General features: G+C 39.5%; 1 protein-coding gene across 2 annotated transcripts in view; it reads right to left on the reverse strand.

Moving 5' to 3' along the window:
- arhgap19 (Rho GTPase activating protein 19) overlaps positions 1-13,825 on the reverse strand; it is a 23,637-nt gene extending 9,812 nt beyond the window's left edge. For both annotated transcript variants that reach the window (XM_061885649.1, XM_061885718.1), the window contains exons 1-7: positions 13,722-13,825; positions 12,218-12,492; positions 8,080-8,160; positions 7,809-8,018; positions 7,519-7,745; positions 4,668-4,754; positions 4,533-4,598 (exon numbers count right to left, since the gene is read on the reverse strand). In XM_061885649.1, the coding sequence (XP_061741633.1) occupies positions 4,533-4,598; positions 4,668-4,754; positions 7,519-7,745; positions 7,809-8,018; positions 8,080-8,160; positions 12,218-12,492; positions 13,722-13,825 (1,050 nt within the window). The remainder of the gene's footprint in view (positions 1-4,532; positions 4,599-4,667; positions 4,755-7,518; positions 7,746-7,808; positions 8,019-8,079; positions 8,161-12,217; positions 12,493-13,721) is intronic.
- Positions 13,826-16,255: the final 2,430 nt, after the last annotated feature.

Raw genomic sequence — 16,255 nt, forward strand, 5'->3', positions numbered from 1 at the left:
ACAGTGGTGAACATGCCCTTTCCCAACTACTTTGGCACGTGTTGCAGCCATGAAATTCGAAGTTAAATATTATTTGCAAAAAAATATATAAAGTTTATGAGTTTGAACATCAAATATGTTGTCTTTGTAGAGCAGGGGTAGGGAACCTATGGCTCGAGAGCCAGATGTGGCTCTTTTGATGACTGCATCTGGCTCTCGGATAAATCTGAGCTGACATTGCTTGACACGAAAAGTAATGAATAATTCCACTTGTAATCACAGTGTGGCCCTGCAATGAGGTGGCGACTTGTCCAGGGTGTACGACGCCTTCCGCCCGATTGTAGCTGAGATAGGCGCCAGCGCCCCCCGCGACCCCAAAAGGGAATAAGCGGTAGAAATGGATGGATGGATCACAGTGTTAATATTTTTTTCGAAATATAAAACATTCTCATGCAGTTTTAATCCATCCATCTGTTTTCTACCGCACCTTTTCAAGAAATGGCGTTAATGGTAAGAAGTTATTTATTTATTAATGGTTAGTGTGGGGCTTTGCCCTCCTGGAGGTTCTTCAGACCAACAATATTGTTTTATTTTTCAATAAGTCTCTCAGTTGCTTTCCAGCAATTGTCTTTTTCTCTTTCGTTCTGGCTCGCGCTCTGGCTCCAGCTCCGACCCCGTCCCTCCTCCTGGCTGCTGCTTATAACAGAGCGACAGGTGATTATTTAACAAGGCCCATGTGGGCCATCTACGCACCTGTCGCTGATTTTGAGGCCGATCCTGGCAACACCCCGCTTTGCTGCAGGCCACGCCCCCCTCCACAGTCAGCTTCAGAATAACAATGTTATTACAAAGAATAAGAGACCTATTATACTCTAGAAATGTTGGTCTTAATAAAAAATGCACGCGTTAAGTTGTGTTCAGTGCTGAAAAATTTTATATGGCTCTTACGGAAATACATTTTAAAATATTTGGCTTCTTGGCTCTCTCAGCCAAAAAGGTTCCCGACCCCTGTTGTAGTTTATTCAACTGAATATGGGTTGAAAAGGATTTTCAAATCATTGTATTCCGTTTATATTTACATCTAATACAATTTCCCAACTCATATGGAAACGGGGTTTGTAGTATTTAGAGACCATATTTACATTTCACGTGACGTTATTTGCAACAAAGCGGTCATTTTTATCACATTGTTGTTGAATGTGCCCAAAAAGTACTTATATACACACTGAAATATTTAACCAAGCATTGAGAAAAATAACAATAATAAACAGACTATACTTCTTTGGTAGAGGAAACATTAAATATAGTAACGGCTTCTTTTCTTATTAGAGTGTTCAAATATCTTTTTTCTTCATATTTTTTGGGGGTTTTTTAAACGATGAAGGCAAAAGGAGTGCTGCACGTCTAGTTTACTTGACACCTCACCAGTTCACTTCCTGCTGTTGACACCTGTGTCAAAATACAGATGTTAATCGTCCTGTTCTAAGAGAGCACATCCTGTAGCTTTAATGTGCACCATTAAATATCTTAGCTGCTCAGTCAGTAGTGTGTTTTGTTTCATTTTACATCGGGCTATGTCCTTTCTGAATGGGGAACGACCTTAATGTTTCTTGATTTCATGTTAGCATTTAAAATGGCAAGCCAACTTGCTTAATTGCGTAAAAAAGCGGCATTAGTTCATCAAAGTGCGGTCATGAATCTGGGTGTTATATGGTAATAATAAACGAGAGTTTTACCTCAGCTTATAATTAATACCATTTATCGTTACGTCTCTACGCTGCTGATCCGCTTGAGATGGTTTCCTGTGGACGGGACTCTCGCTGCGGTCTTGGATCCGCTTGAACTGAACTCTCGCGGCTGTGTTGGAGCCACTATGGATTGAACTTTCACAGTATCATGTTAGACCCGCTCGACATCCATTGCTTTCGGTCCCCTAGAGAGGGGGGGTTGCCCACATCTGAGGTCCTCTCCAAGGTTTCTCATAGTCAGCATTGTCACTGGCGTCCCACTGGATGTGAATTCTCCCTGCCCCCTGGGTGTGAGTTTTCCTTGCCCTTTTGTGGGTTCTTCCGAGGATGTTGTAGTCGTAATGATTTGTGCAGTCCTTTGAGACATTTGTGAGTTGGGGCTATATAAATAAACATTGATTGATTGATAATAGCATGTATGATTTACAATGGAACGTTTACAAACTTTTTGGTTTATGAACTATTAGATGCGGTCAAATACCAATTTTTTGTGTTTACGAGATCGAAGAAAGTACCAAGTACGTTTTTAATTGTGATGAGTACAGACTTTTCTGGAAAAATATGCCAGAGCAGGCTTATTTGACACACACGGCACCTCCCTTTTTTCCCTCTGTCTGCTCCTCTCAAAATGGATTTTACTTTTTAAAATGTTCATTATAGCAGCAACATGGTTTTGTGTGATTTCTGATCGTTTGTGAGGGCACTGTCACGCCAAATTTCTTCCCCATACAAAAACCTTCCCACCCGGAAGACATTTGGAGTTAATGCTTGAAGGACCTTTGAGCAGCCCACACAGCTGCCTGTTTTAAAAGCATTATAATTGGCTTGATTGTCATTGGTGAAAAATAACGGTGAGGAAAAAATATTAGCGTTCCAGCATGCTAACCTTTCAATCTATTTTTGCTTGGCTAATTTTGCAGCTGTAACCCTTAAGAGTCGTATAACTTGGTATTGTTCCGCTCTCATTGGGGTCCTTCAGGCATTAGAGGGCCTTCCGGGGGGGGGGGAGGTTTTTGTAGGGGGAAGAAATTTGGCGTGACAGCACCAAAAGGACCCCGAATAAGTTTTTCAACTTGTCCACGTTAATCAAGTCACCCGTGGCATGCAGCTGTGCCCAATTAGCCTGTTCACCTGTTCCAAATAAGTGTTTGATGAGCAAGCCACAACTTTCCCAGTCTTTTTTGCCACTTGTGCCAGCTTTTTCGAAACATGTTGAAGGCATCAAATTCCAAATGAGCTAATATTTGCACAAAAAAAAATTTAAGTTTTCCAGTTCGAACGTTAAGTATTTATTCAATTGTGCCCAATTAGCCTGTTCACCTGTTCCAAATAAGTGTTTGATGAGCATGCCACAACTTTCCCAGTCTTTTTTGCCACTTGTGCCAGCTTTTTCGAAACATGTTGAACGCATCAAATTCCAAATGAGCTAATATTTGCACAAAAAAAGATAAAGTTTTCCAGTTCGAACGTTAAGTATTTATTCAATTGTGCCCAATTAGCCTGTTCACCTGTTCCAAATAAGTGTTTGATGAGCATGCCACAACTTTCCCAGTCTTTTTTGCCACTTGTGCTAGCTTTTTCGAAACATGTTGAAGGCATCAAATTCCAAATGAGCTAATATTTGCACCAAAAAAAATAAAGTTTTCCAGTTCGAACGTTAAGTATTTATTCAATTGTGCCCAATTAGCCTGTTCACCTGTTCCAAATAAGTGTTTGATGAGCAAGCCACAACTTTCCCAGTCTTTTTTGCCACTTGTGCCAGCTTTTTCGAAACATGTTGAAGGCATCAAATTCCAAATGAGCTAATATTTGCACAAAAAAAGATACAATATTCCAGTTCGAACGTTAAGTATTTATTCAATTGTGCCCAATTAGCCTGTTCACCTGCTCCAAATAAGTGTTTGATGAGCAAGCCACAACTTTCCCAGTCTTTTTTGCCACTTGTGCCAGCTTTTTCGAAACATGTTGAAGGCATCAAATTCCAAATGAGCTAATATTTGCACAAAAAAAAATAAAGTTTTCCAGTTCGAACGTTAAGTATTTATTCAATTGTGCCCAATTAGCCTGTTCACCTGTTCCAAATAAGTGTTTGATGAGCATGCCACAACTTTCCCAGTCTTTCTTTGCCACTTGTGCCAGCTTTTTTCGAAACATGTTGAACGCATCAAATTCCAAATGAGCTAATATTTGCACCAAAAAAAAATAAAGTTTTCCAGTTCGAACGTTAAGTATTTATTCAATTGTGCCCAATTAGCCTGTTCCAAATAAGTGTTTGATGAGCAAGCCACAACTTTCCCAGTCTTTTTTGCCACTTGTGCCAGCTTTTTCGAAACATGTTGAAGGCATCAAATTCCAAATGAGCTAATATTTGCACAAAAAAAAATAAAGTTTTCCAGTTCGAACGTTAAGTATTTATTCAATTGATTTAACAGGTTAAAAGGATTTGCAAATGTTATTTTTATTTACCAATTACGCAATTTGCCAACTTCACTAGTTTTGGGTTTTGTGCATAAATTAAAGATGCATCAATAATCGATGTTTTAATCAAATCGTAATCGCCCAAAGATCCCCGACCTCTTATAGAGATGACAGTTCAGCTTGTCATTGACATTCTGTCCTGTACATAAATATGGACTTTTGTCCTGAGCGGAACCAATTATTCATATTTACGTTCTTTCTTAAAGACGAATTAGCTTCACTACAGCAACTTTGCGATTTCCCAACCCATTAAAAGGAGGTACATCTGTATTTCCTTGCAGCATTTAGAAAGGATTAGTACCACAACAGGTTTTTGGGGTCACCGACCTTGCTCCGCAGCGCCGAGTTGGTCAGGAAGTGTGCTCTGGCGCGTTCCCGCAGGTAGACCGGCGCCTGAGCGGCCAAGAAACAGGAAAAACGTTACAGCGGCCAAATGGCTTCCCGCGCATGCCCGCTAATCACCCGGAAGAGCTTCTGCGAGTGTCTGATGAGGAAGGCCATGCTGCTGTTGAGCGTCTTCAGCTTGTCTTTCAGGTCTTGGGCCGTCACCTGGAGCAGGGAACACCGGTTCAGTTCCACGCCGACCCCCCCAGCGGCCCGGTGAGAGACCGCCACAATGTATCCAACTTGGACAGGTGTCTTGCAGACTTCGTGATATTACAAAGCACAAACATTAAGCCAGTAATCAAGGCTAGTGAGAAGTGATGTAACAATGTCGAAAAAGATCAATTATTATTGCGGTAGGTTTAAAGCTTTTTTGACACGGAATTTGTGAACTGATTTTTTTCTCTATTTTAGAGATGTCCGACAATAATGGACTTCTGATATTATATATATATATATATATATATATATATATATATATATATATATATATATATATATATATATATATATATAAAATCGATTTTATTTTATTTTTTATCAATCCAACAAAACAATACACAGCAATACCATAACAATGCAATCCAATTCCAAAACCGAACCTGACCCAGCAACACTCAGAGCAATTGAGAGGAGACACAAACACCACACAGAACAAACCAAAAGTAGTGAAACAAAAATGAATATTATCAACAACAGTATCAATATTAGTTATAATTTCAGCATAGCAGTGATTAAAAATCCCTCATTGACATTATCATTAGACATTTATAAAAATAATAAAAAAGAACAATAGTGTCACAGTGGCTTACACTTGCATGGCATCTCATAAGCTTGACAACACACTGTGTCCAATGTTTTCACAAAGACAAAATAAATCATATTTTTGGTTTGTTTAATAGTTACAACAAATTGACATTATTGCAATCAGTTGATAAAACATTATCCTTTACAATTATAAAAGCTTTTTTTTTTTAAAACATATACTACTCTGCTAGCATGTCAGCAGACTGGGGTAGATCCTGCTGAAATCTATGTATTGAATGAATACAGAATCCTTTTGAATCAGAGAAATATCGTTTTTGAATCGAGAATCGAGTCCAAAAAAAAATCGATATATTATCGAATTGTGACCCCAAGAATCGATATTGAATCGAATCGTGGGACACCCAAAGATTCACAGCCCTACAGGTATATATTAATTAATATAGTATGCGCCTGCCTTGAATTACTGCCGGGTCAAACTCGCTTCTTGAAATAATTAGCGCATGCTTAGTATTACCGCCGGGTCAAACCTGTGACGTCATGAGTGACACTTCCCCTGTCATCATTTTCAAAATGGAGGAGGCTGATTTCAATACCGGTAATTTGAAATCGCATAAAGGGAAGAAGATTAAGAGCTATTCAGTAGGATTTAAGGTCCGAGCTTACATCACACTCAAATGTTTACTGCATGCCTTTGGTAAGTGCATAAATGTATATGGGTATATATATGTATATGTATATATATACATATATATATATACATATACATACATATATATATACACATACTGTATACTTATATATACATACATATATATATATATATATATACACACATACATATATATACATAAATATATACATATATATATATATATATATATATATATATATATATATATATATATATATATATATGTGTTTCTTAATTGGATTATCCAGATAATAGTGCTCGATAGCGTGGTAGAGCGCAATATGTATGTGTGGGAAAAATCTCAAGACTACTTCATCTCTACAGAACTGTTTCATGAGGGGTTCCCTCAATCATCAGGAGATATTTTTCTTCAATGGTGAAGTCTGATCTACAAAATTTGCTGGCAGCATACCCCAATGATTTGATTATGTATATACATACATTATATTATACATATATATATGTATATATATATATATATATATATATATATATATATATATATATATGTGTGTGTATATGTATATGTGTGGCTTCATGGTGGCAGAGGGGTTAGTGCGTCTGACTTACTCCCCGGAGGTGAAAGTTAACCTTAAACATGTGAATTCAACTACCTTAGTCTCCGTTTTTTAACATCGTAAAAACATCAGCTGTCTTTTACTGCGGACTGCAACGGTCCGTGGTCATGGATACATGACAACAACTTCCATTCATAACAGTCATGCGTGACTAAGGCGGAGTGATAGCCTACGCTGTGATAAGGCTTTAGAATATCCTTTCGTTTCATTTTTGAAATTATTTTTTAGTTTCATGTATTTGGGGCTTCACGGTGGAAGAGGGGTTAGTGCGTCTGCCTCACAATATGAAGCTCCTGCAGTCCTGGGTTCAAATCCAGGCTCGGGATCTTTCTGTGTGGAGTTTGCGAGCTCTCCCCGTGAATGTGTGGGTTCCCTCCGGGTACTCCGGCTTCTTCCCACTTCCAAAGACATGCACCTGGGGATAGGTTGATTGGCAACACTAAATGGTCCCTAGTGTGTGAATGTTGTCTGTCTATCTGTGTTGGCCCTGCGATGAGGTGGCGACTTGTCCAGGGTGTACCCCACCTTCCGCCCGATTGTAGCTGAGATAGGCGCCAGCGCCCCCCGCGACCCCCAAAGGGAATAAGCGGTAAAAAATGGATGGATGGATGTATATGTGTATATATATATATATATATATATATATATATATATATATATATATATATATATATATATATATATATATATATATATATATATATATATACATATATACATACATATACATGACCTAAAAACGTTTTTTTTTTCCCTTTTTAAATTGTTTTTATTGCTTTTTGAAAATTATGAATCGCGATTCAGGTATTCATGGATTATGCCGTTATCATTAACAGAGTTGACCATGACACGCCGCTCGACATTTTCATTCTGGAAGACATTGACAACTTACGTGTCGCGGCCAGAGCACGTGCGGGGCGAACATAAGCGCCAGGTTGAAGGCGGACATCTTGTTCTTCTCCTGCTGCTTGGCGGTGTGGTAGAGGAGGTCCAGCAGCAGCTTGAGCAGCGAGCGGTTGGCGGCGGGCAGGAGGAGGAAGAGAAGCTGCAGGGCTTCGATCTGGCGCTCCTTGTTGGGCGCCGAGGTCTTGTTGCCCCGCTCGTCGAAGAGGGTCAGGTCTGCAAGGAGAAGGTGAGGTCACATGACCAGGGCGTGGTGGGGAGGCAAGGTTGGGGCACTACCAGCTATCTTCAGATGCGCGTGGTAGTGTCTGTGCGTGAGGAGGGGCTCCGGCAGCTCGCCCAGGAAGCTCTTGAGGAGCGTGGCCGCGTCGTTGGGATGGAAGTCGCCGGACTGCAGGTCCACGGCGGCGCCGCTGCACAGGAGCTCCTTCAAAACCTGCTGCCGAGCGCTGTTCCCCGGCACCCGGAACAGACCCTCCACGTGCAAGTCTAGGGACGGAGTGGGCGTGGCTCAGACTTGGAGACGAGAGCTCGGCCGGAGGCGACTTACTTTTACTGAGGTACTCGATCAGCTGGTAGATCTGAGCCAGGCAGCTCTCCGGCAGCGCTGTGGCAAACACGCCGCCTTTATCTGAGAGCAACAACACTTGCAAGTTGAAATGTTCTGAACATCACTTCAAGGCCTACTGAAAGCCACGACTAGCGACCACGCAGTCTGGTAGTTTATATATCAATGATGAAATATTAACATTGCAACACATGCCAATACTGCCGCTTTTGTTTACTAAATTACAATTTTAAAATTTCCCACGGAGTTTCCTGCTGAAAATGACGCGTATGATGAATTGATTAACGTGGACCCCGACTTAAACAAGTTGAAAAACTTATTGGGGTGTTACCATTTAGTGGTCAATTGTACGGAATATGTACTGTACTGTGCAATCTACTAATAAAAGTATCAATCAATCAATCAAAAGTGTTCGTGACGTCTCGGGTCGGAGGGGACATATTAGCCCAGCACCACACGCAGCTAAAAGTCGTCTCTTTTCATCGCATAATTACACAGTAATTTGGACATCTGTGTTGCTGAATCTTTTGCAATTTGTTCAATTAATAATGAGAGACTATAAAGCAGGGGTCGGGAACCTTTTTGGCTGAGAGAGCCATGAAAGCCAAATTACTGTAACGTATTATTTTCGGGTCTCCCCATGTCTAGCATTAAAAGATTACAGTTGGTACAAAATGCGGCTGCTAGACTTTTGACAAGAACAAGAAAGTTTGATCACATTACGCCTGTACTGTATATACCTTTATATACATATATACATACATATATACCTATACTGTATGTACCTTTATATACATATATACATACATATATACCTGTACTGTATATACCTTTATATACATATATACATACATATATACCTATACTGTATATACCTTTATATACATATATATATACCTATACTGTATATACCTTTATATACATACATATATACCTATACTGTATATACCTTTATATACATATATACATACATATATACCTATACTGTATATACCTTTATATACATATATACATACATATATATCTATACTGTATATACCTTTATATACATATATACCTATACTGTATATACCTTTATATACATATATACCTATACTGTATATACCTTTATATACATATATACATACATATATACCTATACTGGCTCACCTGCACTGGCTTCCTGTGCACTTAAGATGTGACTTTAAGGTTTTACTACTTACGTATAAAATACTACACGGTCTAGCTCCATCCTATCTTGCCGATTGTATTGTACCATATGTCCCGGCAAGAAATCTGCCTTCAAAGGACTCCGGCTTATTAGTGATTCCCAAAGCCCCCAAAAAAGTCTGCGGGCTATAGAGCGTTTTCATTCCGGGCTCCAGTACTCTGGAATGCCCTCCCGGTAACAGTTCGAGATGCTACCTCGGTAGAAGCATTTAAGTCTCACCTTAAAACTCATTTGTATACTCTAGCCTTTAAATAGACTCCCTTTTTAGACCAGTTGATCTGCCGTTTCTTTTCTTTTTCTCCTATGTCCCACTTTCCCTGGTGGAGGGGGTCCGGTCGGATCCGGTGGCCATGTACTGCTCGCCTGTGTATCGGCTGCTGATCCGCCTCCGCTTGGGATGGTTTCCTGCTGGCTCCGCTGTGAACGGGACTCTCGCTGCTGTGTTGGATCCGCTTTGGACTGGACTCTCGCGACTGTGTTGGATCCATTATGGATTGAACTTTCACAGTATCATGTTAGACCCGCTCGACATCCATTGCTTTCCTCCTCTCCAAGGTTCTCATAGTCATCATTGTCACCGACGTCCCACTGGGTGTGAGTTTTCCTTGCCCTTATGTGGGCCTACCGAGGATGTCGTAGTGGTTTGTGCAGCCCTTTGAGACACTAGTGATTTAGGGCTATATAAGTAAACATTGATTGATTGATTGATTGATTGAAATATTTCAAAATGTATTTCCGTGAGAGCCGTATCATATTTTTAAACACTGAACACAACAAAATGCGTGCATTTTTAAGTAAGGCCAACATTTTTAGAGTATAGTAAGTCTCTAAATTATTTTTTATTAACATTGTTATTTCTTGAACAGGTGCGGTAGAAAACAGTTGGATGGATTAAAATACATGAGAATGTTTTATATTTTGAAAGTTATTTTACCAGCAGAATTATTCAATACTTATCGTGTTAAGCAATGTCAGCTAAGATTTATCCGAGAGCCAGATGCAGTCATCAAAAGAGCCACATCTGGCTCTAGAGCCATAGGTTCCCTACCCCTGGGTTACAAGCACACACTTAAATGTTGTGTAGGCTACCTGTATAAGTGTATGAGGTTACAAGCACACACTTATTGAGATTTAGTGGGGCCTCTGTTTACATTATTAGCCTGTTGTGTAGGCTACCTGTATAAGTGTATGAGGTTACAAGCACACACTTAATTGAGATTTACTTGAGCCTTCTGTTTACATTATTAGCATATCTACTGTGGCTAAGCAGACTTTTGCCAAAAGGACAATAATTCATTTGTTGTTGGTTTATCCACTTTAATGCACTTTATTTTTTTTTTTGAATGCATGTTTTGTTTGAAGGCCTAATATTAATGAAAAACTGTGCTTTTTTTGAAAAGCAAGGACTACTGGAATATTTAAAAAAATGTCAATGTTCAATAAAAAAATACTTTATTTGAAAAACATGTCTAAATATTTATTCTAGGCTATTTATGCAATATTTAAAAAATTGTGAAAAACTGCATTCATTATTCGGTATTCGGCCTTCGGACACAAATTTTCATTTCGGTGCATCCCTAATAAAAACCTACTAAATATATTTGCGAACAGAAAGGTTCCCCACTCTAAAAGTGATGCATTTTTATAATTTTTTTTTAAATTTACTTTTAACACTTAAATTTCAAGATCAACTTCCGATATATCTGTCGATTTTAAGTTTGAACTATTATTTTGTTTATTTTAAGCTTTAAGCTCTTTTGTCAAAACCTTATGTTTTTATATGGCAACCACACAACATATGCAATATTTTTTCCACGTAAAACATTTTAAAGTGATCATTTTTAAGTAATAATTCATTATAACATAGAATTTTAGAATTTGAGGGCATGCCAGTACTCTGGAATGCCCTCCCGGTAACAGTTCGAGATGCGACCTCAGTAGAAGCATTTAAGTTTCACCTTAAAACTCATCTGTATACCCTAGCCTTTAAATAGACCTCCTTTTTAGACCAGTTGATCTGCCGCTTCTTTTCTTTTTTCTCCTATGTCCCTTGTGGAGGGGGTCCGGTCCGATGACCATGGATGAAGTACTGGCTGTCCAGAGTCGAGACCCAGGATGGACCGCTCGCCTGTGTATCGGTTGGGGACATTTCTACGCTGCTGATCCGCCTCCGCTTGGGATGGTTTCCTGTGGACGGGACTCTCGCTGCTGTCTTGGATCCGCTTTGAACTGAACTCTCGCGGCTGTGTTGGAGCCACTATGGCAGGGGTAGGGAACCTATGGCTCTAGAGCCAGATATGGCTCTTTTGATGACTGCATCTGGCTCTTGGATGAATCTGAGCTGACATTGCTTAACACGATAAGTAATGAATAATTCCACATGTAATTACAGTGTTAAAAAAACAGTTCAAAATATAAAACATCCTCATGCATTTTTAATCCATCCATCCGTTTCCTACCGCACCAGATCAAGAAGTTGCGTTAATGGTAAGAAGTTATTTATTTATTATTGGTTAGTGTATGGCTTGCCCTCAATGGGGGTTTTTCAGACCACCAAGCACCGACATAAGACCCTGTTTCAGGGTTATAATATTGTTTTATTTTTCAATAATGTCTTTTCCTCTTTCGTTCTCGCTCGCGCTCTGGCTCCAGCCCCGACCCCGTCTCTCCTCTTGGCTGCTGCTTATAAACAGAGCGACAGGTGATTAGATAACAAGGCCCAGGTAGGCCGTCTACGCACCTGTCGCTGATTTCGAGGCCGATCCTGGCAACACCCCACTTTTTTTAATGTCTTTTTATTTATTTTTGCAATACGGTCAATTTTGCAATTTTTGCAGAATGTGTGGCGGTCCGGTAAACGATTAGCTGCGGGCCGCACTTTGGACCCCCCTGGCTAAAAGGAACTCTGACCTTTGCGTTTGAGGAAGTTGAAGGAGCGGAAGAAGCCCCCGTTCCCGGCGGTGGGCGTCTTGGGGCCCTCCTCGCCGACCAGCTGCGAGAACTCGGCGCCGGGGAGATCGATGAGGCGGGTGATGTTACTCAACACCAGCTCCAGGAAAACCTCGGCGTTCTCGTGGCGGAGCTTCTCCACGAAGAAGTCCGGGTTGAAGATGACGGGCTGTCGGGCCGTGCGGGACCCCCCCCGGGACTCGTGCTGGTGGACCACCATGGAGGACTGCTTGCCTCTGGCGGGCGAACATTGCACACACGTTAGGGTGGGCGGGAAAAACATTTCTATTTTTCCTCAGTTATTGCTGGGTTGCAACCCTGTGAGAACCCTGCGTCCTGCAAATTCCACAGTGACTAGTGGCAAATAAACCATGTTTCTTACAAGTATCATTAACACTGGAGGACGAAGAATAGCTAAACATGCTACTCTACACACATTATCGCATCGGGTTTTTAATTCTATTTTTTATTATCATGTGAAGAAAACACTTGTTTGCGCACTAAAAACGATCACCATCAAAAAACAATTTAAATGCACAGCCGGATACTTTTGTTTTATTCCAGCGTTATCCCTTGCACTTCCTGTTTATTTGATTTTATTATTTTTCCTATATAGTTGTTATAATAAAATAATAATAATGAATTAACATTTGTTAAAATCTCAAAGTGCTGCAAAGTATTACAAATTAAAAAAAATAATAATAATAATATACAAATAAAAATAAATTAAAAATAATGAATAAATAAAATAAACAGATTAATAGAATGTTAGAATATATACATTAAAAAAAATTAAACATGACACACACTCGATAAACATTAGATAAAACAGTTAAAGATAGAAATAAAAGCAAGAAAGCAGTGGATAAAACAGATAGACATGCAGTGTGTTTAAAAACAAAAAGGCAGATCATTTAGATAAAAGCTGAGCTAAAAAGTTTTAAGTCCCTTCTTAAAACTGTCAACGGACTGTGGTGCTCTAAAATTGTCTTGGTTATATACAAAATGCTCGATTACTGTTATTTTAATTGTCAAATGTCTGTATTACACTGATATTAAAATACAGTTTGGGGATTTAAAAAAAAATAAAGGTGTTTGCACCTCATTTGCAAGGTGACAGCAACCGGACATGACGTCACACGCTACCCCAAAAAATGGCATGAGTTAATACCGGATATGACGTTGAATGTTGACTTCATACAGAACAACGGCTGCATTGTTTAAATCAACGTTGCCATCAACTAAGTGCACTTCATTTCACACAGGAAACATTTCCGCCATTGTGCGAAGAATGAAAAAAAAAAGTTAGGAATGTGGCGGCGGGCAGCGGCTAAAAAACACAGTCAGCCATGAGAAATGGGGACATTCACACGGATATAACGTCATATCTACTTCTACAGCTCAGAGTATTACGCGTGATGAACATTCTCGACGCGTCAAAATGTCGAAATGATTTAGCGGTTACCTTCTGTTTCGGCTGTTTTCGCCGACATCTTGACCCGCCGCCATGTTTGCTTGCTTTGAATCTGCCGCAGTTCCTTCACAGACTCCGCCTACCTCTTCAGCCATTGGCTGGTGAAGGTTAAGGGGCGGGGTGATCAGGCTCGGGTGGTGCTCGTGCCGCTGTTGTGATTGGTCAGTTTAAATTCGGCATTGTTGTGAAAAACAAAACAGGGGGGGAAAAAAACATCGACTTCTAGTTTTTCTTATTTTAAATGTATCTCTTGCATGCCATGATAGAATACATTTATTAAATATTGATTTAAATTACATTAAAACATCACTGTCCATCCATCCATCTTCTTCCGCTTATCCGAGGTCGGGTCGCGGGGGCAGCAGCCTAAGTAGGGAAGCCCAGACTTTCCTCTCCCCAGCCACTGTTTTTTTCTCATATAAGACTTAGACACAGTTTAATGATCCACGAGGGAAATTGTTCCACACAGTAGCTCAGTTACAAAGGATGGAAAGGACAACGCAGGTAGAAAATAGACTAAAATGTACCATAGTAGCAAATTTAAAATATAACATATGTAATATCTACATCATATATGTACAGTATATGATATATACTGAAATATTGTATGATATTATATGCTTATATAATATATACTATTATATACAACAATTAATTATCAATTATACTATTATATATAACAATTACCATGCAACATATTGCCCTCTCTCTCTCTCTCTCTGTCTCTCTTTATATATATATATATATATATATATACATTTTTAATGATGTTTGGTTTTAATATCTATGTATATATACATACATACATATGTGTGTGTATATATATGTATATATATATATATATATATATATATATATATATATATATATATATATATATATATATGTATATGTGTGAGTCTCATATATTTCAGGTCAACCATTGTCCCGAATTTCTCCCGATTTCCACCCGGACAACAATATCGGGGGCGTGCCTTTAAGGCACTGCCTTTGTGTGCCGGCCCAATCACATAATATCTACGGCTTTTCACACACACACAAGCGAATGCGAAGCATACTTGTTCAACAGCCGTACAGGTCACACTGAGGGTGGCCGTATAAAAAAAACTTTAACACTGTTACAAAAATGCGCCACACTGTGAACCCACATAAAACGAGAACGAAAAACGCATTTCGGTAGAACATCCGCACCGTAACACAAAATAACAAATACCCAGAATCCCTTGCAGCACTAACTTTTTCAGGATGCTAACATATACCCCCACTGCCACCTCCTACCCCTGTCAAACTTCAACCCTGCCCACCTTAACCTCCTCATGCTCTCTCAGGGAGAGCATGTCCCAAATTCCAAGCTGCTGTTTTGAGGCAGGTTTAAAAAAAATAATGCACTTTGTGACTTTAATAATAAAAATGGCAGTGCCATTTTTTCCATAACTTGAGTTGATTTAGTTTGGAAAACCTTGTTACATTGCCCTGCGATGAGGTGGCGACTTGTCCAGGGTGTACCCCGCGTTCCGCCCGATTGTAGCTGAGATAGGCGCCAGCGCCCCCCGCGACCCCGAAAGGGAATAAGCGGTAGAAAATGGATGGATGGATGGAACCTTGTTACATTGTTTAATGCATCCAGCGGGGCATCACAACAAAATTAGGCATAATAATGTGTTCATTCCACGACTGTATATATTTGTATCGGTCGATATCGGTAATTGAGAGTTGGACAATATCGGATATTGGCAAAAAAAAAAAACATTATTGGACCTGGCCCTGACCTCACAACCTAGTCAGACTGCAAAACCTCGCAAACTGAGGCATCTCAAACTGTGCAAGCTCCCGCCAAAATGCATCACCTTGAACCCTTTTTACATTTTCCAGCACGAGTATCCAACATTGGAACTTTTATAAGTCGGAAAAGACGGAGTTCATCCTAAGTCAGCTGGAGGCGTGTCTTAATGAAATTAAACAATGGATGTCCGCTAACTTTTTGCAACTCAACGCCCAAAAAACGGAAATGCTGATTATCGGTCCTGCTAGACACCGACCTCTATTTAATAATACAACTCTAACATTTGACAACCAAACAATTAAACAAGGCGACTCGGTAAAGAATCTGGGTATTATCTTCGACCCAACTCTCTCCTTTGAGTCACACATTAAAAGCGTTACTAAAACGGCCTTCTTTCATCTCCGTAATATCGCTAAAATTCCACTAAAGACGCTGAGATCATTATCCATGCGTTTGTTACGTCTCGTCTCGATTACTGTAACGTATTATTTTCGGGTCTCCCCATGTCTAGCATTAAAAGATTACAGTTGGTACAAAATGCGGCTGCTAGACTTTTGACAAGAACAAGAAAGTTTGATCATATTACGCCTGTACTGTATATACCTTTATATACATATATACATACATATATACCTGTACTGTATATACCTTTATATACATATATACATACATATATACCTGTACTGTATATACCTTTATATACATATATACATACATATATACCTATACTGTATATACCTTT

The sequence above is a fragment of the Nerophis ophidion genome, linkage group LG01 (assembly GCF_033978795.1).
Source record: "Nerophis ophidion isolate RoL-2023_Sa linkage group LG01, RoL_Noph_v1.0, whole genome shotgun sequence".
NCBI lineage: Eukaryota > Metazoa > Chordata > Actinopteri > Syngnathiformes > Syngnathidae > Nerophis > Nerophis ophidion.